This window comes from Danio rerio, chromosome 11 (genome assembly GCF_052040795.2).
Source record: "Danio rerio strain M-AB ecotype USA chromosome 11, GRCz13ab, whole genome shotgun sequence".
In the NCBI taxonomy this organism is placed as follows: Eukaryota; Metazoa; Chordata; class Actinopteri; order Cypriniformes; family Danionidae; genus Danio; species Danio rerio.
The window spans coordinates 28,741,309-28,765,647 of NC_141031.1; the positions used below are offsets into that span (position 1 = coordinate 28,741,309).

The following is a 24,339-nucleotide window of genomic DNA, read 5'->3' on the forward strand; positions in this document are numbered from 1 at the left end:
TTTACATGAACCTGAAGTGTGTGGCAATACAATAAGATTGTGTCGAGGTTCATTTTACAGAGTATAAATTTGGCTGAAGCATCAAGTTAAAGATGCAGTAGATGATTGTCTTCAGAAACATTTTTTGTTGTGCTGACTAAAAGTCTCTTCTCATTCCAATAGTAATGATTAAATTAAATGATATAAATGATTTTATATTTTTTTTATATGCTGGTTAAGGCATAAACCTAAAAAATGTTCATCCAATTACAATTTGCCAGGACGATAATTCCCATAATTCTGATAAATAGCCCAAACTGCCTGTAAACAAATGTACATTTGTACATCGCCGCATCCTTTCATGCAGTTCTGTCATTTGTGCAAACACACACGCCCCATTCACATGCACAATAGACGGTAACAGCAGTAAAAACGAATGCTGAATCAAAACGTTTTAAGTTTTTGCACGCTGGAGCAAGGATGACACCATGGTTAAATTATTTCCTTTAGACAGGTAATGCTGTTTTAAAACACATGCAAAGCTGATGTAGATTGTGTTGTGTTATGAATAGGTTATAAGCACAGAAATGTTCAGCCACTAAAAATTTCCGGCAAAAAATGGATGTGACCATTTTCAATTTCATATGTTGTATAGGCGATGCAGTGGCGCACTAGGTAGTGCTGTCACCTCGCAACAAGAAGGTCTGTGGGTTGCTGATTTGAGCCTCGGCTGGGTCAGTTCAGTTGGCGTTTCTGTGTGGAGTTTGCATGTTCTCCCTGCGTTTGCATGGGTTTCCTCCGGGTGCTCCGGTTTCCCCCACAGTCTAAAGACATGCGGTACAGGTGAATTGGGTAAGCTAAATTGTCCGTAGTGTATGAGTGTGTGTATGAATGAGTGTATGTTGATGTCTTCCAAAGATGAGTAGCGGCTGGAAGAGCGTCCGCGGTGTAAAAACATGCTGAATAAGTTGGCGGTGTGGTGACCCCGGATTAATAAAGGGACTAAGCCGAAAAGAAAATGAATGAATATAATATAATATAATATAATATAATATAATATAATATAATATAATATAATATAATATAATATAATATAATATAATATAATATGAAAAAGTGGCACGGTGGCTCAGTGGTTAGCACTGTTGCCTCACTGCAAGACGGCCGCTAGGTCAAGTCTCTGCTGGGCCAGTTGGCATTTCTGTGTGGATTTTGCATGTTCTTCTAGTGTTGCCTTGGGTTTCCTCCGGGTGCTCCAGTTTTCTTCACAGTCCAAAGACATGCACTATAGATGAATAAACAAAATTGGCTGTGGTGTATAAGTGAGTGTGTGTGTGTGTGTGAGAGAGATTGAGTGTGTATGGGTGTTTCCCAGTACTGGGTTGCAGCCGGAAGGGCATCCGCTGCGTAAAACATACAGTATGCCAGAATAGCTGGCAGTTCATTCTGCTTGGCAACCTCTGAAATAGAGACTAAGCTGAAGGAAAATGAATGAATGAATATAATAAAATAAAAAAAACAATTAGAATATTTTCCTTTAATACATGATCAGAAAGCCTCATGTTTTTATAATTCTGTCAAAATATAATAAGAATTTTTATTTTTAACATTTACAATGTTAATCCTTGACAGCCATTTGTTGCTTAAATGTTCTGTGATTAAAAAAGGTCCCTCAAATGCAAACTGCACAATTGTCGCCTACATCTCATAAACTAAAATGAATCAATAATCATTACCGGTCTAGTCAGAAGCATATCTGTGTGTGTAGTTATGGCTTCAAATCTGGTTTCCATTGGAACTAATCAGTACGAGACAGGCTAAACCTCCCAGAACAGAAGTCCACTCAAGGGCAAACGTGATTGCATCTGCCCCAAAAGTTTGGCCTTCCTCAGTCTCAGCAGCTGCGGCAGACCACAAAGGTGAAGTGAACAATCGCTTTTTGCCATCTCGGAGAAACACGCCTCAGTTACTATCTCGTACAAACAGCAGGGTCCATATTCCTGCCGTATTACAATATTGATGGAACATATCAAGAGAGCCCCGCGCAGCTTTGAAGTTCTCCTTCCAGGGGGGAGGGCAGTGTGGAAGGAGGCAAATTCCAAATTGAACATTAGGGATGCAAGCATGTTGGCCGTGCATTCGGAATAGAATCCATCCAGCGATAGATTATTTTGTATTTAGTGGAGCACATCCCAGGAGTGTCAATATCAGAGGATTACAGCAAAACATGAAATTAGCATTCAGTCCCCATCCCCTGCATGCCTCGGCTCTTCTCTTTATGTCGCGCTGTGAGCGTATGTGCGTGAATGCACTCGGCACAAGATGGCTGAGGATACAGGGAAATGAGTGCGTTTTGTGGTGGCGGTACTATATGGCAAAGAAAACAGGTTAACTGGGGTCTGTCGTTGTTGGATTGATAAAATGGGCATTTTTGTGTATATATTGCAGTAAACAAACACGTCATCAGACATGCATGCTTAACTTTAAGGTAGGGATGCAACGATTATAGATTTTGGTTGCATGATTACAGTTTGAGGAATAATTACGTTATTACGACTAATATCCATTCATGTATTTCAAAACACTAGTAGTCTTAGTAAAACTTGTTATACTCTTCAGTGTTATTTACTGCTATTTATTAATACAGCACAATATAGTAATAAAAAACAAACAATAGTCCATTTCGCTCAGGACTTAAAAATAAGTGAAAATGTTTTTGAGCATTTAAACAATGATTTTATACTGAAAATAAATGACAGAACAATGATTAAATAAATCAATAAATAAATAAAAATAAGAATAAAAAAAACATGTTGAATGTAAAAAAAAAGTATTTGTCTAATGTAAATCTAAGCTACACATTAGCTTAGTTTTTCCCTTTTAAAGAGAACAAATGTAGTCAAAGGCTGCTCAATCATTGTCCGAATGGCACTTTGAATCAACTAGATAAATTTTTTTTTCTGAATTTTCCTTTTGTATTTTTTTCTTCTTCTTTCATTCTTTCAATTAGGTGCGCCTGGAAAGGGTTTACGTGCAAACTGTGCGTCTCTATTAATAATAACTAAATTGCGCACACACACAAAAAAACGAGATATGTGAACAGCCCTTAGTTAATAGCCTCAGCCATAGTTAAAATCAGCATTTAATACGCGTGTGCGTATGGTGTACAAGCTCAGAGCTTTAAACTAGCGCACAGTTGGCATAACTTTGTTTAGTTGCAGCAGTTTTGTTTCATGCAGAAACAAGGCATTATGAAGCCTTTACGATTAATTAAGTGCTGTTAATAGTGAAACCGGTTAATTGCTGCATCTCCACTTCAAAGGACAATATTTTACATCAATACAGTAGTCTGCATAATTGAGTACAGCCCATTTTGAAAAATAATATTTTTATCCATTTTTCAGTGAATATAGGCAATGTATTTTTGCTGCATTTAAACAAAACAAATTAAACAGATATATTTATTGAAATAATATTTTAGTCAACAAACATGTATAGAAATTGAAAGATAATACAATTAAATTATATTTAATATTTTCCTAAAACATATACATTTGGCTGTACTAGTTTTTGGACCATTATTTTATTTTGTATATTATTTTGTTAGATAAGCTCCAGATTTGGCTTCAGTACTGACTAATCTAATGTATATGCAAAAATATAATATTATATAGCTTCCTAATAAAAATATGATTTAAAAAAAGAGGTGTACTTAAATATGCTGAGCATTGTATATGTTTTTTTTTTTCTTTGTATGAGCCTTTTTAAATTAACTTGTGGTCCTGTTTACACCTTGCATAGTTTGAATAGTTAAACCCTAAACAGTTCACTCCAAAAATGAAAATTACCCATAATTTACTCACCCTCAAGCCATCTTCTGTGTACATGATTTTTTTCTGTTAGATGAACACAGTCAGAGGCATAGTTTAAAATTTGATCCTGGCTCTTCTATGCTGTATAATGGTGTTGGGTAGTGACTTTTGTTTAAAGCTTTAAAAAGTGCTTAAATCTGTTGTTAAGCTAACCTATACACCCCATTTCTGTCACAAATATTTAAAAATGAAAACACTGTTCTACAAAAATACAAATACTGACTTCCGGCAGCAGTCGAATGCACGTAAGACATGAGTGACGTATACAATATATTATGCATGACATAAGATGGGTAGACACACGTACACATATTGCAAGAGTAATATTTTTTAACATTATAAAAGCGTTAGCTGGTTTTCTTGTTCGTCGTTGTCTTCTGTGGTAAACAAACTGTGTGGTAAGTGGTTTCCACAAGATGCTTCTATTCCCAGAGCTTCCACTATGAATGCATCTTATGCCATGCGTCAGAAGTCATATACATCAGTTGTACATAACATGCATTCACCCATGGCCGGAAGTACATTTAAAACATATCCAATTATGTTAATCAAGCTGAAAACTGTAAAATGCTAACAATTAACTGTATTATGCTTACATTGAAAAACGTATCCAATTATATTAATCAAGCTGAGAAGTGTAAAATACTAACAATTAGCTGCTCGTATTTACACAATAACAGCCTACCGCATAAAGTATAGAAATTAGGAAAAAAAGAACATTTGATGTTGCAGTGATCACATTAAAATAATACATATACAAAACATTTTTGCGTTTAGGCATAAGATGTGTGTTGGGTTATAATGTTCCAAATTACATGCAAGAAATCTAATACAACACATGTAGTTTTGTTTCAGAGACATGCTAGCTTATTTAGCACAATAATGCAGCAATTGTTGCCATGCATCCTAAATTTGTTTGGCATTTTTGTTCAGTTCATTGCCATTTTCCCCCATATTTAATCACTTTTTAATGTATATTAAGTATTAGGGCAGCACAATATACTGTTTCAGCATTGATACTGCAAAGTGTGCATCCGCAATAGTCACATCGCAGGATCTGGAATGTTAAGTTTATATGTTGGTATTCTATTGGTCTGCTTCCACTGAGTGGTAAAACAAAAACAAAAAAACGATAAAAAGCGAACTGTACCACTTTTTGGGTCGCCTTTGAAAGGGTACCTAGCATTACAAAAGGGTACCAAAAGGCGGAGCAAGAGGCACAGCTGAAGGCGTTACAGAGAAACACCATAAGCTCGTACACAAGCCAAGAGAAAGAAAACAAACGATGCGGCATTTTTAAATACAGCCGAGACATTACACCATTATAATATATACCTAAAATCATGAGCTATGGTTGACCCAAGCTCAAACAAACCTGGACTTCGTCTTGATGAACAGCCACAAGGCCAAGAAGAAGAGCATTGGTACACTTTTGGCAGTGGAATAGCAAGCCTAATGAAGGTGACCCGTACCGAACCACAGAACCTCAGTAGAAACGGGCCATAATTGACCAAGAGCCACAGATTAGAACACATGATATTTGTGGAGTCACTCCAGAATTAAACCATAATGGAGTAAAGGTAAATCATTTGCATGTGTTTTTAAGGCCTGTAACTGTGCTCAGGCACAAAAAATTATACCAATCGTACCTTTATTAAAGATTTATTTTATTGAACTGTTTTTACAACGAAGGCAACACCATGTTTTTACATTTCATTATTCAATCTCTGAACATTAATGTAGTTAGACATTAAATAATGCTTGTTTGTCTATTCATCGGTACTGAAGCCAAATCTGGAGCTAATCTAACAAAATAACTTATGATAACGGTCCAAAAACTATTACACCCTAATGTATGTTATAGAAAAATATTTAATAAATTTTTTTGCGATATTTGCTTGAATTTAATTGTATTATTTATCATTTTCTAAATGTGTTTGCTAACTAAAATATTATTTTACTAAATATATCTGTCTAATAAATCTATTTTGTTTGAATGCACCAAAATAAAATGCCTATATTCACTGAGAAATGGATAAAAATATTCATTCAAAATGGGCTGTACTCAATAATGCTGAGCACTTTACATGAAGCATGGTACTAAATTTTTTTCTTTACTTATTTTGGCCAACGTCATTAAAGTTTTTGTTACTTTTTTTTGTAACGTGAACAAATCTCAGGTTTGTATTTTTAATCCTCATAAGCTATCGCTTCTAACCCTTAAATAAAATAAGATTGCTGTTTTACGACACCAACTAATGCTCAATTCATAAACAGAACCAAATATTTTTGTGCTTTAATTTTAAAGAGAACATTAAGAGAGCTGACACTAAATAAGGTAAATCTGTGAGTATCCTTTCAAATTTGATCTTCTTGCTAGCACCGATGGCAGACAAGTAATTTACTGCAAGCTTGTAATCAATAAGTCACATTATCTGTATAATTGTTTAAATCTGTCAGAAACCAATGTATCATTTAAAGCCACTGTCGACCGATTTATTGAAGGTTCCGATAACATTGCAGATTTGAATATACTGTTTTGTAATTTGGCCCAGACGTGAATCTGTCTGGTTGTTTTAGCAGTGACGGGCCGGCCAAGCAGCATGCAGACTGAGGGGAAGCAGGTGGTGGTCTCCCCCTCTCGTGCAGTAAGTGCTGGGCTGAAGTGCTTTCTCCTCTACCCGAGAGAGCTCCGGAGAGCGCTTTTAAAATGTTACTGCGAGTGCTTGCTCTCATCTACTTTCACAAGGATCCGTATGCATTTTTTAACGACTGAATCTGCTCTGGTAGTGGCATTTTGTATTTAGAGAACGTACAAAACGCACATTTCTGAATAAAACAGCACTACATATGGAGAAAGAAGAGAATGCTTACCTTTCCCGGGTCATCTTTGGAGCGAGGCACTTTGAGAAAACACTTGTTCAAGGAGAGATTGTGCCGTATTGAGTTCTGTTGGAGGAAAGGGAGACAGAGAAGTGTTTAGGTTGCTTATAGGTTAATGAGACTCGCGCATGACATTACGCTACAATACTACCCTAAAACCCTCATTTACATGCAGCCTATAGCACAGTGTCAGACAGCGCTGTAGAAATTGCTGGCGTGTAGGGTCCCTTGAAATAAGAGCATATGAATAAAACACTGGGGTATTATAACCAAGAGTCTGCGTCATCTTTTCAGTACTATGCAAAGCATCTGGGCCAGATATATTAAAGAGATTCATCTTGCTGCAGACGACAGCCTCGAAAAAAATAAAGCAGAACGATTAGGACAATTGCAGAATATTGAGACTCCTAAATGCAATAATAAAACCCCTGACTCAACTATTTTTAACTACACAGAGATTTTTCACAACTATGGCGATTCCCACACCTCTAAATATGCACTGAAAATATGACACAAAAAATGTCAAATATTCCCATACATGAAGGATGTCCTGAGGTTAATTAAAAAAAAATCCAGTTTAACAGCAGAGTAATTAATTAATCATCCCGGTTCTCAGGGGAAAATGAATTATGCAAATGATTTTTTCTTAACTTACACAATTCTTTAATGAGCTAAAGGTAATTTTTCAGCATGTGAGGGATGAATCAGCAGGAGGCGGCTTGATCGCACATCATGCCTTAATGCTCGCTGCATTCCAGCTGGAGCTCAGCCAGCCACTTGGCTTAAGACACCAGAAACGCACAGGTTTTGAAATCATTTGACCAAATTGTATTGACAGATGGCTGTGATATAAAAGCTCTGGGATCTTCGCATGAGCTGGTCTGGTGTGGAATGAGAGGCTACGGAGAGAAACACGCTCAGAGAAGATTAGACGAAAACATTAAGCAAACCCACAATCTAGGTTAATATGTGATGAATTTGTGCGAGAAAACTACAGTATAACATCTAATGAGGGCAATAACGGGCTATTTCCACTGGGCTGATCAGGGTTGATTGCAGGTGCATGTTAGATGTTAACAGCGGACCAAAGGGAACGACATGTCAGGGTAAGGGTGTCTCTGACTGCGTCAGCACTTCTGTAGCCATTAGTGGCCATAAAGGTGAGCTCTGTTGGATGGCTGAACCTGATGGTTCATGAAGCGCATGCATAACAACAACACAAAGGCAGGTCAGAGCAGAAAATAACCTGCCGATGAACCCAGTGGCCTCAACGCATCTGTCCACAGACCCTAATCTTGAAGCACATTAAAACTTTAGCAGCCACAGCAACTCTCCACATTGCAATATCTGAGGTTAGTCAGGCAGACAGCTTCACGCGATCTCCCCGGAAAAAAACAATAAAACAATGTCAACTACTTAAGCCTGTTCTGCAATAGTGATGTGCACTTTGGGCATTTTGAATGCTTGAGTACTCGACTGATAAAACAGAAGAGCACTTGATGTCGAAGAGGGCACATGTAGTGAAATCTTTCTTTCTTTAATTATAAAAATGCATCAAATGAACATGCTGCCTTTCCCGATCTGCATAGGAATCCGATAGCTCCGACAGAATGAAACAAATGGGTTTCTTCTTGAAACTGATGATGCTGCCACCGACCGATTTCAGGTTAGTTGGTGACTAGCTAAGTGGACATGCAGGTCAGACAGGCAGGTCTCTTTCCCCGGCTGTCACACTCCTGCTTTTGTCCTCCGCAGCTTTAACCTCACTCTCCCTCTCTCTTCTCCGTCTTTCCCTCTTTCTCTGCTGGGGGCCGGAGGGTTCAAGGCTGGCTCAGCAGGGCTCCTGCAGACAGACACGGCTAATAAGCACTACTGCACCAGTCCAGTCTGTCTCCAACTCTCTATCAGGGGAACTAACCAGGAGAGCCGCAGGGCCAGCTGCCATTCTGACACACTGAGTTTGAGAGAGAAAGAGTGTGTGTGTGTGTGTGTGTGTGTGTGTGAGAGAGAGAAAGAAAGACTGAATGTGTAAGAGAGAGAAAAAAAGCGAAAAGGAATGACCAAGAAAAGTCAGAGTATGACAGCTTGTGTATGTACAATCCCACTCCAAGTTTATTAGATGATCCACCAAATCTAATGTATTTCTCAGACATCACCAGCCCACCATATATTAGCAATAGCATCTATTTTTTTAGTTTCTCTCTTTTAATATACAGTTGTATCCAACTGCTATAATAAACAAATAATTGCTTTTAAAAATCTAATTAAATGAAGATAATACTGAACTTAAATTCATCAAATAAAAAAAGGAACAAAAACTTAAACCTTTTACAATAAATCCTTAAAACGTTGAAAGAAAAAACTAAGATAAAATAAAACCCTATCCTTCCACTTGTCTTTTGTGAACACTCCACTCAGAAATACGTCACACAAAAGTAAAAAGGGTAGTGAATGCTATTTTCTGTTAGAGACAGATGATTCATGACAACATGAACTGCTACTACGCTTCACATCTTGGCGCACTTAAGGTAACACATGTAACCTTTTCTCCAATTCAGCAGAGTCCTGCTTCAGAGAGTCCTGCTTGACAATAAACTACACAAGACATTTTTATTTTTGACCCCGAGTTCAACTAGAAAAATGAGCTATACTTATTGACGAGTTACCCACTCAGGTGTCTTGCATAGGCGTACCTTTTACCACACATGTCCGGTCTGACAGCATCTTTACATACGTTTTTGGTGTTAAATCAAAGATCAGCATGAACATGAACATAAGAAACAACTACAAAACATAGAAATATTTAACATAGACGGCTATCACAGATGAATAGCTGGAAAATGCCCTTGTGTACTGGTGTGTCTTGCACAGTACTATCAAAGGCTGGTTTATACCTCTGCGTCGAGTGATAGGCGTGGCCCACGGCTACTTTTCAAATGTGATTGTGTGTGTGTGTTGTGCATCACACACCAAGATTAATTCTGATTGGATATTTACCAAAATACATCTCCAAATCACATTCTTGTCACGTTTTATTTGCTAATGTAAATGGCAGTACATGTATATTTTAATTATAATTGTCATCATCATTTAATTTTTATTTAGTTTTTTCTGTAGAAACTTGCTATTCATGAAAATATGACGAAAATCCTTCGTCAATGAAATTAACACTGGCAGCATGCATATATAAGAAAAAAACATGAGCTTATGGTAAGTCACCGTACATTCACACTGAAAGCGGCGAGAGCATCAAAGTAGCCGGAAGTGATTAATTTTCAATGAGAGCCGGCTGCGATAAGCGGCGAGGAGCAGCACGACGCGTCTTCGACTGTGTGGGCATCGAGGAGAGTCGAAATGAAGTTAACTTTATGGTGATGACGCAGTTCGGCAGCAAGCAATCAGAATGAAGAAGTCCACACACAGAACACAGTCACTGTGAACTTTGGTTCAGACCACAGTTGTTTCCAAGGATTTAATGATTACAGTCGCCGTATTTCCAATTATTTGCAATGTTTTCTTACTGGAACATGCATTAAATAAGTTACTCGCGAGTAATTGATGTGCATTAATGTTATATATATTTATCTTTAAAAAAGCGAGAATCTCATGCGATAGTACAAAACAGTATTACTGCTTCAGGATATTTCAGACATATGAACATATTAGATAATTAAGTGGAGCAAAGCCACACCACATGCAACTTCATGTGCCATTGTTAAAAGAATTTGATAAAAAATGTGCAACATTTTCATTCTAGAAAGCATGTTTTATGCAGTAATGTAACTGAGGGTGCTTTCACACCTGTGAATCGATTCAGTTGTTCCGAAACAGAGATTACAATTGTTACATTGTTGCTCTTTGCTCTTGGAGCGGTTCGCTTTCACACTGCAAAGTTTCTAAACGGACCAAAAGAGCTAAAACAAGTCACGTGCGAGTAAACTCTCCTCACATTGGTCAGAGTGTCAGGATTTATTTTGCAGCGTCCCGCTCAGCTGTCAGGAGAGGTGGTGGTTTGGTGGTGATTGACAGGGTGCGCGCGCGCGACATGTCTGAGGAGAGACGCGGTGGGGAGGGGTGAGAAGGGTGCGCGATTACTGGGAGATCATCACTCGTTTGCGGGCATCCGGAGACTCGCGAAACTTCCCGCCATACTCATAACTCTCTTCATATAGCCGTAAGCCTATTACGTATGCATAAAACACTGTGATATAACCGCGCTCGGATCGGATCGCTTTCTCACTGCAATCGAACCGCTCCAGGGTTCGTTTCAATCGAGCCGAGACCACCACATTCAAGCGATCTCGGAGCGATTACTTTGGCGCGGAACAGAGCGCGATTGCCCTGTTCACATATGCCAAACGAACCGCGCTAACTGGGCAAACGAGATACGTTCCGAAACAAAAGTGTAGGTGTGAAAGCACCCTGATATGCTGCAACAGCCCCCTTAAATACGTGATCAATGTAGCGAATTTTGACACTCACAGAGGTGAAGGCAGACAGCGTTGTCACCAAGGCGGTAAGAGCGACCTTTGACGCCCTCACCGCCTTCAGTGTAAACGCACAGTCAGATTGCTGCACATTTGAATTCTCTTCTCAGTCAAGCTGTTAGGCTGTGCACATGTGGTAGCTAGTAGGTTTTTAAAGGGATATTATTAACAAGAACATATATAAAAAAATGTATAAATAAAAACATTTAATAACCAACATTGGGAAATTACATTGATTTTAGGGTATGGATAATTTCTATTAAATGAATGGCTTAGCCTTAATGCTAACTGTTACCAAGTCTGACAGCATCATTACTGGTGTTAACCCAAAGGTCAGCAGGCCAGCCATGAACATACAGAGGATAGAAATATTCAAGATCATGCTACCACTGTTGAATATCTTCTGCTTGACCGCATAAATTACAGCTACAGCTGAGAAGCACAGCAGAGCAGTGAAGTGATGAAGAGGAGGAGAGATGTAGGAGTCGTTGAGGACGAGGAGCTACAATAAGAGGGTCAGACACTGAGCTCTGTGGGAGTGCCTGTCAATTACAGTCTCGGTAGGCTGAGATGTACCTGCGTCCCACAGCAGGAGAGCTTTCTCATATCCCCCCCTGCCTGCTGACAGTCAGTGCACCCATTCGCCCACTCACCCCTGGCCTCTCGCCCTCCTCTCCCAACATGACAGAAGGGCAGGCGGTAGAAAGTGGGTCAGGCTGACCTCCTCATCCTGAGTATCAAGCTCTCAGCGTGAGTCAAAGGGACAGGCCGTGTCGCAGCGGAGTTCTTCATCAAGGACGTACTGTGGTTTCCCCGCCTGCTCGGCCCGGGGAGCCCAGGTTTTAGCAGAACCATCCCATCAGTGTCCGCAAATCCAGCCTGACATGCACACTCTACATACAGCGACACAGAGGGAGACTTGAAATTATGGCAAGGTTGGCCAAAGAAACTGATGATGACTTGATTACAAGATAAAACATATTTGAACATCTGAAAGCCTCAGAGTAACGGTCTCAGTGTCTGTATAACAAAGCAGCTTTATGCATCTACATGCATGTGTGGATAGTATGTGTGCTGTAAATGTAAAATATTGAAATTAAAGTGTTAAATAAAAAAATACTTTAAAATATATTTAAAAAACTATAAATCCACAGAAGTTGACAATATATCTACACACACACACACACACACACACACACACACACATACATACACACACACACACATACATATATATATAAATATACATACATGCATACATACTACATACACACACGCATATATGTAGTTGAAGTCAGAATTTCTCTTATCTTTGCCATGATGACAGTAAACAGTGTTTTAAGATGTTTTCAAGACACTTCTATACAGCTTAAAGTGGCATTTAAAGGCTTAACTAGGTTAATTAGGTTAACTAGGCATGTTTGGGTAATCAGGCAAGTTACTGTATAATGATGATTTGTTCTGTAGACTATCGAAAATATTATATATTTTTAAACTGCTTTTATTCTAGCCAAAATAAAACAAATAAGAAATACTGTGAAAATGTCCTTGCTCTGATTAATATAAATTTATATAATATATTACCAAGATAATATATTAAGGGTAGAAAAAGATAAACATTTTGACGAAAAATCTTTATTTAAAAAAAAAAAGTCTTTTAAACGTATCCTTTTAAAAACATATGTGATGTCAAAAAAGACAAAAATTTAATCATTTTGAAGATAATGATTGTTATCATATTAGAATACAAACATGAAACAAAATAACTTCAATTAATTAATCTAAAAGACGCAAGCACATGAAACCACTTCAGTATTTATTTTCTTTTAAAAATGCAACAATCCATAACCAATATATCCAGCTATGTGATCCAGCTTGTATTAATAATTCAGTGTCACGCATTCAGCCGCTATTCCAACAAAATTTCAGATATTTTACCACACAATGCCTTATCACAAGAGAACTATGATAAATGAAAAACTGCAAGCTTGATTTGGAAGGAGAGAGAGAAAAATGCAATACAGTACTGCAGGGCATGGAGGACTTCCCAAGCGCAGCCTGGAATTCCCTGCATTCCTCTTTATACACTGTGTGTCATTTGTGTCCAGTGTACCCGTTCCCACCCATCCCATTCAGCATTTTATGTCTTCTCTCACCAACGCATTCAATATCTTTGACATATGGGCTTTTCCGCAAACCGCGCTCAATTCCCTCGCCCGCTGCAGCTCCTGACAAGCCTTCCGCAAACACAGAGACGTACACAGGCATTTCTTAAGCTTGCAATATCTCTACACACGTTAGGGAATGTAGCACGTTGGCAGACCATGTTTGTAGTGGGTGTGGGAAGATGCTGGAGTTGGCTTTTTTCATGTACGTGGTGAGAAGAGGCACAAATGGTGATCTTAACCGGACCCGAGGTGGAACGCACCATACTAAAACCTGCCAAAATCTCCCCCACCTTTGACAGACAAGCCATGCGACTGCTGCCAGGAAGTGGATGCGGTGAGGATTTAATCCACTTAGAGCATGGAGAATCCCTCACCCTCGGCCACGGTGATGAGGACAGCATGACTGAGTGTGAGAGAGGCTGGAGCTGATAAGGCGCTAAGATGTGGGCGCCTCTTGTTAAATGAGTACCAGGAAAGCATCATACTGGAGCCATACCTGAACTCTGCCACTGTTTACATCTCTTATTAACTTCAGTCTCAGGTGACTCTAGGACACCAAATATACAGTGACTAGCACTAGGGGTCTGCGCTACTCATTTACTTTAATGGTATAACTATTATTTTAATGCGTCAGTTTACATATGTCACCCAATTAGCAACAATTTTTAGAGTCCAAAAACTGCGCAATAAAGCCTATTTGAATGCATTAAAATGACCCCTATGATGGGTTTACAGCAAGCGCAAAGTCACTTGTGTATCAAGTCACTTGCTCTATAGAGCATTTTGTGGGATGTAAACAATAATAATGGTCCTACCATATTTCCTGTTTTACATTTTTAATTTTCATAGCTTCCGACAATCCAAAAAGGTCCATATATTGATAAATAATGTTATGAGAGCTGTTTTAACGTCAAGTTATGAATGAATTGTGTCTTAACAACAAGCAGGAAATATTCATGGGAAAATTACATCACCTCATGTGAATGTTTACAGGTATATAAATGTAATCTTAATTTATTGTATGCTATAAATGTAATGCTTTTTTAAATTTGATATTTTATTAAGCAGAAACTTGAATGACAATACATTACCCTCATTACAACCCTAATCCAAACCACAAAAAAATAAAAAATAAAAATATTTTGGGTAATTATTAAAATGATCTATAAAGAAGATAAGGTCTCCCCAAAAGAAATCACATGGTTCTATATTTAATAAAATAAACTGACAGTCATTAATGAAGTATTTCATTTTTTCAAAATGTGAAAAAGTTATTAGATCTTTCAACCAGGACAAATTTGCAGGGGCACACAACGATTTCCAATTTTGCAATTTTTACCGTCTGTCTAACAATGAGGCGAAATTGATAATATCGGTACGGCACTTACTACATAAATTGTCAGTGACGAGTGAAGCAAAAACGCCAATTAAGGATGCTCCGATCAGCATTTTTGCAGCCTTTATGGAGTACCGATTCCTTGTCATTGTGAATGGCCAATACAGAGTACTGATTCTGATGCTTCAAGCTTTAAATGCAATTAGCACATTTCCCTCCAAGTATGATACTTAAGTGGAGTTTTCTACTTACCTAAGAGAACAAACGAAGGATGCTGCATAAAATCCCTTAAACTCTTATGATCATTTAGTGTGGACATGTCATGGTCAGAAGCAGCTTTACATAAAATAATAGATAAAACTGATTATAGTTATATTATATTAATAATTTTTTATAAAACTTAAAAAAAAAATTTATAGATTTAAATTTTTTTTTAAATTAATTTTCATGTATATCTATTCACAATCCCTGCAACCCTTACCAAGAATAGAACAAAAACATAGCTGTCAACTACTTCAGTCTACCACAACAATAAGTTAAGAATGTAAAATTTAGGTCAGGTCAAAATGGTCAGCAATAAATAAAGAAGTTTTAAGCAAATGCTACTGTAAGGAAAGAACTTAAATGCTATTTTACATGAACAAAGGAAAAGACCTGTTTGAAAAAAGATTCAAGATTTCAGTAGATTTAAGACTTTAAGGCCTATAATTTAGCTTTTGAGATTTAAGACGTTTTAAGACCTAGAAGAAAAAAAAAGTCTTCTCCGAGCTGAAAATGTAGCTTTCTCATTTTATCAATGTATGAAAACAGAATCAATTAATTGCTTAAACAGCTGACAATCACCTCAGAAACACACAGCAAAGCAGAGCAGAACTGCATTTGGAACTTCAGCCTCAAGACAAACAGCCCACAATCGAGCAGCGGTGGATGACCAGTTTAACGATTTCTCAACTTCATTTCTCAAAGACTTCAAAGGTATTTGATCTCTTTTCTCTTGGCATCTAGTAGCAGTGTGTTGGCATGCAACATTTTTAAAGCCCATTCCTTCTCTGATCTTTACTCGCGATATGTCGTTTTAATAAAACATGAAGACTTTGCTAGCTGCAGCACAAAAATGAACGCCAAGGTGAAAACCACAATAAACATAAAGAGCCCCATTACGCCAAGATCTGAATAGCTCGCAATAAGAACGAGTCAAGAAGCGGCACGGTCAATACCAGAGTGATGTAAAGCTGCGTGCAGTGTACTCGGTGAAGTATTGCGATAATTAAAATTTGCAGATGCTGTACAAAGTAATATAACACCTTGGGGAACTGACTAATTCCGAGTTTAAATTAAACCCATCTTTCATGTAAAGTATGTTAATTTATATGACTAATAATACATGAGTAGCGTAGTAAGTGAACCCTGAATAGATACTAGACTAGACAATGCACGCAGATGACGGTGTCGGCTCTTTTTGGGAATATTTTTCTCATCTTAATCAAATTAGTAAAGAATCCAGCTGAGGAGACCTTGAAGATGAAGCCCGTGACTATGTCAAATATCAAGTGCGAGTCTCTGTACTTCTTTGAAACACACAGGAGTGCTGATGAAAAAAATAATAAATAGCCTTAATAACCTCTTTAAGCATCTTGAGAGTCTGGCTTTATGATCCTCTTTTTTAAAAAGAGGTGAAAGTGGCAATGAAAGTCTTCCAAATGGACTTCCTCCTCTACATAAGAGCCGAGCTGTGTCACGAACACTTCGCAAGGCTTTGCAAAATGAACTGTGAAAAGTTTTCAAAAGAAAGACACACACACACACAAAAAAAAAATCAGTCTCCAACTGTGTGACCAGGGTTCAAAGAGAGACAAGAGATGACTATTCGTTCAGATTTTCTTCCTGAGTTTGGCTGGCTTTGTCACCTGAGTTGCTTTTAAAGCAAAGAGAGCTTTAAGACCCGAGCCATTTTATACGACCTGACCTCTCTCTAGAAATTTCTAAACCCTCTGTATCATTTTCTACACGTTCAAGGCTGTAGTACTTACCTTCGTTTAAAAGTAGAGAGTCCAATTTAAAACAGCATCCGTTTAATAAGGATTTCAAATGTTTTTTGGGGGAAAAATTCACTGGTGTAATTCTGATTAACAGGTCAAAAAATAAAAATCCTTATAAAGAGGCACTTGTCTAGAGTTTTTAATCAATGTCCTGTAAAGCACTTTTATCAAGGCATGTTCGTGCTTCACTGTTAAGAGCTCAGCAACAAAAAAAAAGTTCTTAATTCTCTAACAACCTTGAAGGATGCCAAATTCCATTGAATCCTGCCTTGCTTGATGGCTCTGGTTTAGAGAAGACATTCAGAGGATTAGCTTGACTGAATTCTTCCACGCTCTCTAGTTATTAGTAGCCTACACAAAGAAGCATGTCCTTCTACATCAACTACTACCGGATACTGGTGTATGAAACATGAGAGAAGATATTAACGTATTATATGATGCACTTGCAAAATGCTAATAATTAATCATAACCAAAAATGATGGCACAAAATAACAAAACCTTCACTAAATCAGATGCTAATTTTAAAAAAAAATTGATCAAATATAAAAATGTGAATTTGAAAGATACTAAAGCTAAAAAGATTTTGTGTATTGAGTGAACAAAAATAAATAAATAAATAAAACCAATCAGTAATATGTGCAAATACATCATATACAGTTGACCGGTTTTCTAGTCCAATCCTTGTCCCACTGGTCTTAAATCTAATATTCTTGTCCTGCTATGGACCCATTATGTCATGCAATGGCTTACCACCAACTACTAATTTTACAGAAGCACAGTCACTGAAAATGTTCCCCTGCTCTAAATTGACTCAACAGTTGAATAAATACTAAAGAAGCAAGTGCCGAATGAGAATCTCAGCAAGGTATAAAAAGGAATAAAAAGAGAGTTTTGCTTACACATGTTCACTTGGGCCCCATTAAAACAGTTTTCTTTTTCCCCAAATAGTTATTTTGTTTTGTTTTAATTGAATTGCATTACATAATATTACACCAAACCTATTTTAAATCTTGTGCTTCGGATAACATAATATAACATACTGATAATATATATAGATGGGGTGGGAAATTTTAGAGACTTCAGGATCCGATTCTGGGAGTCAAGATTTGATTCCAAAAACTATTCTTGACCCTACAGTACATGTTTTCCCCATTTCTCTGGCTGTCCAAGTACATCTTTCTTACTAACAGAGCTGGAGTTTCTATGTATTTGTTTATGACTGGAATCTACAGAATCTTAAAAATTATTTATATTATTAGTCAATTCAGGATGAACAAGATCTCAATGCAAGACTGAAGTTTGCCAGATTACAAACTGCAATTAGGGCTGCACGATATAAAAAAAAAAATCTGATATTGCAATATTTTATTTTTTGTGGTAAATATTGCGATATGATTATGGTTTCAGAAGATAGTTGGAATAGCTCTATTTGATGGTTTTCTTGGAAATCTAACAGTATTCAGGTAGAGAAACAGAATAATCGCAATGCAAAAAAATGCTTTTTTATTTGCTTTGTTTTATCACATTTCTAGTACAAATATCTAAAAATTCTTAGATTGAGTAAAAATATTGTTTAGTTTTCATCATTAGAAGAAATAAGTGAAAAGAGTTTTGTTTTGCTTGTTTTAAGGAAATTATTTGCCAGTAGGGTAAGTAAACTAATCTTGTTTTCACTTTGAAATGTAAATATTTGGACTAGAAACAAAACAAATATTTTAAACAAGAAATACTTTTTTGCATAAACCATATAAATTACATATACAGTTAAAGTCAGAATTATTAGCCCCCCTTTGAATTTTTTTTAATATCTCCCAAATGACGTTCAAGGAAATTTTCACAGTATGTCTGATAGTATTTTTCTTCTGAATAAAGTCTTAAAATAAAAGCAGTTTTTATTTATTTATTTTTTTACATTTAAAGGTCAAAATGATTAGCCCCTTGAAGCTATATTTTTTGATAGATAAAAACCATCTTATACAATAGCTTGCCTAATTACCCTAACCTGTCTAGTCAACCTAATTAACCTAGTTAGGCCTTTAAATGTCACTTTAAGCTGTATAGAAGTATCTTGACAAACATCTAGTAAAATATTATTTACTGTCATCATGGCAAAGACAAATTAATCATTAGAAATTATTAATAAACTTCAACTGACAAACTTAAACAGACTTCAACTGTATACAGTATATACAGTGATTAAATACAATTGTGGTTCCTGGTCAGCTATAATTCCAACTGGACATTGTATATCTTTGTGATGTGACTATTGCGAATGCGGACATTGTGATATCAACGCTGCAGCCCTAATTGTACTTATAAAAAGCAAGCTGTTTTTATTCCAAAAAAGAGAGCATTACATTTTTTCTGTGTTTCTAACCTTTTAACAAAGAAATGTTTGTTTTCAATGAATTTTTATTGTGTAATAATTTATTTTAAAAATAAATTGGAATAGCTTTTAATTCATAGCTAGAACTAGCATTTAAATGGCTGCACGATATTGGAAAAATGCTGACATTGCAATCTTTTGTTTTATATATTTTGATATATATTCCGATATGAACAAAATTAAAAAAGACTATTTGGAAAAACCAATCACAATTTTATATTGATTTTGATTATTTTGATGGAGAATGCATCTGCACAATATGTTCAAAACAATACAAAAATAGACTAAATAATATAACTTAAAGCACAGATTAAAACAATAAAACAATAATAACATTGTTACAACACTGTTTGGAGACATAGAAATTCAATTATCAAATGTAAAATAATAGTGTGTTTATTTTAAATACATAAACCCAATTCATCAAATCTAATCGAATTGTTAAAATGGAAAACTTTATAATGTCTTCAGTCCAAATGGTTTAAATTAACTTGAAATGTCTCATAATTAACTTAGAAACTATCTCTTGAATTCCTGCGCTATTTGCACAATGTGATATTGATGCTGAAACGATATATTGTTCAGCCTTAATTTAAACTATAGATCACAATTCTTAATTTGTTTGCAACAATGTACAGTAGTTCAGCTACATTTACAGTATGCATTTGCAAAACGCGTCCACTAGACATCTAGACGCAAAAGTGACATAATCGTCTGTGTAATCAGCTTTTTAACACTTATTTCCAATGCTCGCATCGTTACAATCTAATTTGAATACAGAATTGACTCTGAACTGTTTTAGAAGCAACTCAGAATCTGTAAATAAGAATTGTGATGCATCAAATAATCTATTTTTTTCTTCCACTCCAAATAAAAAAATGAAAATGAAAAAAAAAAACATTACTTTTAGGATCATGTGACATAGAAAGTCTTGTTTTGGCATTGGTCTTACATTTTAGTCATTTTGAGAAAGAGTAACTACATTCAAAAGAAAAAGAAAAAACAAAACCCAAAAGAATTTTACACCACACCGAAAACATTTCCAAATAAGTGAGCAATCTGGCAACCCCCAAACTGGTGGTGGTATAAAACATAAAAGCCATTGTGCTTTAGTCCAGTAAAAATCAGGAAAATCTCAGCGAGGTAGAGGGAGAACTTGGCACTTATGTGTGGCATAGCTGCGTTGAGTTTTTAAAGAGAGAGCTCTCTTTGCTCCGCTCTGCTCCAAAGAGCCACAGAAGGTTATGAAAGATTGCAAAGCAAAGAGACGTCTCCCGGTTTATCCTCCCTGAAAGCCTTCGTGTGCTCTCAGTTCCAGATGAGCGATCTGATGAGAGCCATTTGTCAGGCCCTCCTCTTAATTATCAGCCGGCTCAGAGCGGCATCCTGCAACAGCCACTGACAATGGCACTTTGGGCCTTATTCAGCACAGCCTCAAAACTGCTGTCAGACAGAGACACCGAGGGGAGAAGAAAAAAAAAAAAGAAGTGTTTGTCTAAAAGTGGAGTGAAAGATACTCTGCATACTGAGTTTAAAACACTCGTGCATTTCTTCTAGTCTTTTACAGGAGTGGAAGGTAGAGCTGTCGCCTTGGTTTTCTGCCACACGGCATGGTGGGAAGGAAAATCATTTAAATGTTATAATTTAGGTAGATGCCAAGAGATAAAACACAGGGTTAAAGGAGTTGCGTGGGAGATGTCCCTTTATAATCAGGGCTACGAGGAAGAAAATGAGAAGACAGTTGGGCAGAGTGAAGATCATATTAATGCTAGTGGGCGATCTTGGTTTGTGGTTAACTTCAAACGGCGGTTAAAAACTGCAAGTGGTTAGTGAGCAGTCTGTCCAAAGGGGGTTTAATCTGTGGTATTTTTATTGATGTTTACTACATGCTCTTTTGTTTTAAACAAATAAACATATAAAGTATAAAAAAATGTATTACTAAAACTTGAGCTACTGTACAGGATCTCCAGTAGTTATGCCAAACAGTATACACTAATTTTGCAGTGTAAATGTACAATATGCTTAGAACTCATAATCAGCTCTTTCTGTAGGCACTGCTAGAAACTAGGGCTGCACAATATATTGTGTCAGCATCGATATCGCAATGTGATCATTCACACAAGTCACAACGCAGTGAAAAAATTCATCATTTGTATGCATTTTTTTAAATGTGTGTTATTGTATAATGATTTTGAAAGCATTCAGGTATAAGAAATTGAACTATTTGTGACTTCGACTGGATTAATTTTATTTAATTATCTTTATCATTCAGTTTGTATTTGAATACTGTTAGACACGGGACATGATAAAACTTTTCAATTGTATCTTTTTCTTAATTATACTTCTATATTGTAATGCATGAAAAAACTCGCAACGCATGCAAATACAGAAATGCACTGCAAATAGTACAGATTTTTCCAATATCATGCAGCCCTACTAGAAACCACAATTATTTTTATTTTAGTTGACAACATCAAAAGTAATAAGACAAGTGATAGATAACTCAATGTTTTTACGTTTTCTCTGACATATTTCTGTGACGTGTGTGTGTGTGTGTGTGTACAGTGGCGTATTAGGTAGTGCTGTCGCCTCACAGCAAGAAGTTCGCTGAGTCGAACCTGGGCTCAGTTGGCATTTATGTGAGGAGTTTGCATGTACTCCCTGCGTTCGCGTGGGTTTCCTCAACAGTCCAAAGACATGCTGAAGGTGTATATATATATATATATATATATATATATATATATATATATATATATATATATATATATATATATATATATATATATATATATAATTAGATTATAAAATATAATTAAGGAATAGAAATTACGGTAAACATTGTTAGTTAGTTAGCAGTAATGAATCAATAGGTATTTTATATGGAAAAATTTTACTGGCCAATTATTGGGATCCATTTAACATTCCAGTATGAGATTATTATTATTTTGCAAACTATATTTTGCATACATTTCACTTCATTCTGTGAAGTATTTCATTATTTCAATGAAAGAACTGATGACAAGGAATAGATTCAAATAATAGCCATATAAATTAGCAATCAAACAGGCCCATTATAGATACTAATGTGCTGTTTATTGTTCAAAGAAAAAAAAAAACTTTTATAATTGCATATCCTTTAGAGTGAAAGATTAAACCGTAGCTGTAGGCAGAGGGTCAGTTTATTAAAAAAGTATATTCAGTCAGTTTATGCATGCAGAGTATGCAGACTGCAATGTCTATAGGAACCTCCAGCTAATCCCTAATAATAACGCCAGTGTTAAGAATCAAAATGAACTGTACTTTTTAGAGAAACTAAAATGTTGATAATGTTCAGTTTAAGGGCATGTTGATTGTTTTTAGTATTTAACATTACAGGAATACTTAAATGCACTCAATATCAATCTCAGAACCATTATAATAAGAAATACTATAATAATTTAAAATGTTTTATTAGCTAATAATGTTTGTTAATTATTATTAAACACCATTTTTACATAGCCAAAACCAAAACGAGATCATTGAGAGCACTTCAATTCCAAACTGTGATGAACGCAGCATAATATCTTTCTTCCTTCATTTTATTTTGCTCGAAAGCCAAAAATAAATAAATAAATAAATATTCACTGGTGCTTTAGATTATTACCTTTAACAGCTTACAAAATGGGAGCGAGCCTGAATACGCCAGGGTCACCAGCACACCCCAAATTTGGAACGGCCATTGTGCACAAGTGGCTGATAAAGCGGCGATAGAAGAGCATCCTCAGCACCACTAGCGAACGCAGCACTCATCCATCACAGCTGGGAGAGTCGGCGTTAATATTACAGGTGCTTAAAGCTCCATCCAGTCAATAACCACTATCACAGCCAATGGAGCTAATGAGGGGAGCAGAGGTGACCATCCAGTTCCCATATGCACAATGCAGCCCCATCTCTCGGCGCTACTGTAAGACAGCGGCTGTTATATGAACACTTCATTGTGCTGGTGGCCTACAATCAGCACGAGCAGATCAACAGAACACAACTGTTCGAGTCAATGCCGACAATTAGGCTCTTTGAAAACAAAATCGATCTGCTAGAGGCTCCAACGGCTGTGCGGCGCCGATGCAACCTTCCAAGAAAAGGCATAAGACTTCGGAGGGAAGGTTTTGGCAAACCTAGAGAAACTCTGCATTCATCTATGACTGTGGACTGACACAAGAATCCCTCACACAACAGAGGCAGTCAATCAATCAACTGAAGAGAACGGCAGACGTGGAGAAGAGGGTGCCGAGGGTGGACAGGGACCCGTCTTTTACACCTTTATCCATCAGAAGCCTGTACACCGGCTTTCCCTTCAGGCAACACTCGCCTTTAAACAACAGTTGAGAAAACGAAGAAGAAGAAAAGAAGCAGATTCTTTGTGCTTTGACAAAGAAGGGTGGGGAGGGAAAAAAAATTACTCAAGTTTCCCATTTGTATTCAACTTAACACAGATCCACAAGTCGCAACCCTCCTATAGACTCCATTAGCAAAGTTAATGTAAAACTGTCAAGCACAACGACCCATAAATAATACATTGCCGAGGTGAGGAGAGGCCGGATACCCTTCTGCTCACCGCCGTCCCTTTAGTCAGACACTCCAGCCCTCTACAAGGCCACATTAATTGTCTAATTCAGAGGCAATTAGTTGGCAGTGAGAGGTTGTGGCCTTGCAGCCAGCTGGCCCTACTAAGGAGGACAGAGGCTAGAAGGGAGGCAACCGGCAGCAGTAGATTTGCCCGTCTCTCTCTCTCCGTCTGCCGGCTGACCAGACTCTCTCTGCTGCTACAGGCTGCCCACGTCACCTTGAAAAGAAATACGCCTGCCTACACATACTGGTTGTATATCTAAACAAGATTCTTCAGGGCTATGAAAGAGTATTCAGACACTTAAAGGATTGCATATCACTGTGCCATTCAATAAAATAGCAAAACAAGTGGCATCTGCAAACAAAAGAATAAAGGGGATACTGGAGGTACCTCTGTAGGCAACATAAGTGGCTTTCAACATCTGGTAGTTAAAGAGAGTAGCCACTGTGGCAGTTCACAAAGGCAAAAGTACATTTTTCACCCGTTTGCTTGGTTGTGTTCGAGCAGCCAATAGTAAGATCCTTTAAACATGCCGTTCAACAATAACTGGAGAATGGAGAATAAAGAATTGCTTGGACTTTC

The 24,339-nt window shown here is 37.0% G+C and overlaps 1 protein-coding gene across 2 annotated transcripts in view; it reads right to left on the reverse strand.

Annotated features, from left to right (window-relative positions):
* foxj3 (forkhead box J3) overlaps nucleotides 1–24,339 on the reverse strand; it is a 128,964-nt gene that overhangs the window by 41,437 nt on the left and 63,188 nt on the right. For both annotated transcript variants that reach the window (XM_087272903.1, NM_001326388.1), the window contains 1 exon segment: nucleotides 6,726–6,800. In XM_087272903.1, the coding sequence (XP_087129029.1) occupies nucleotides 6,726–6,800 (75 nt within the window).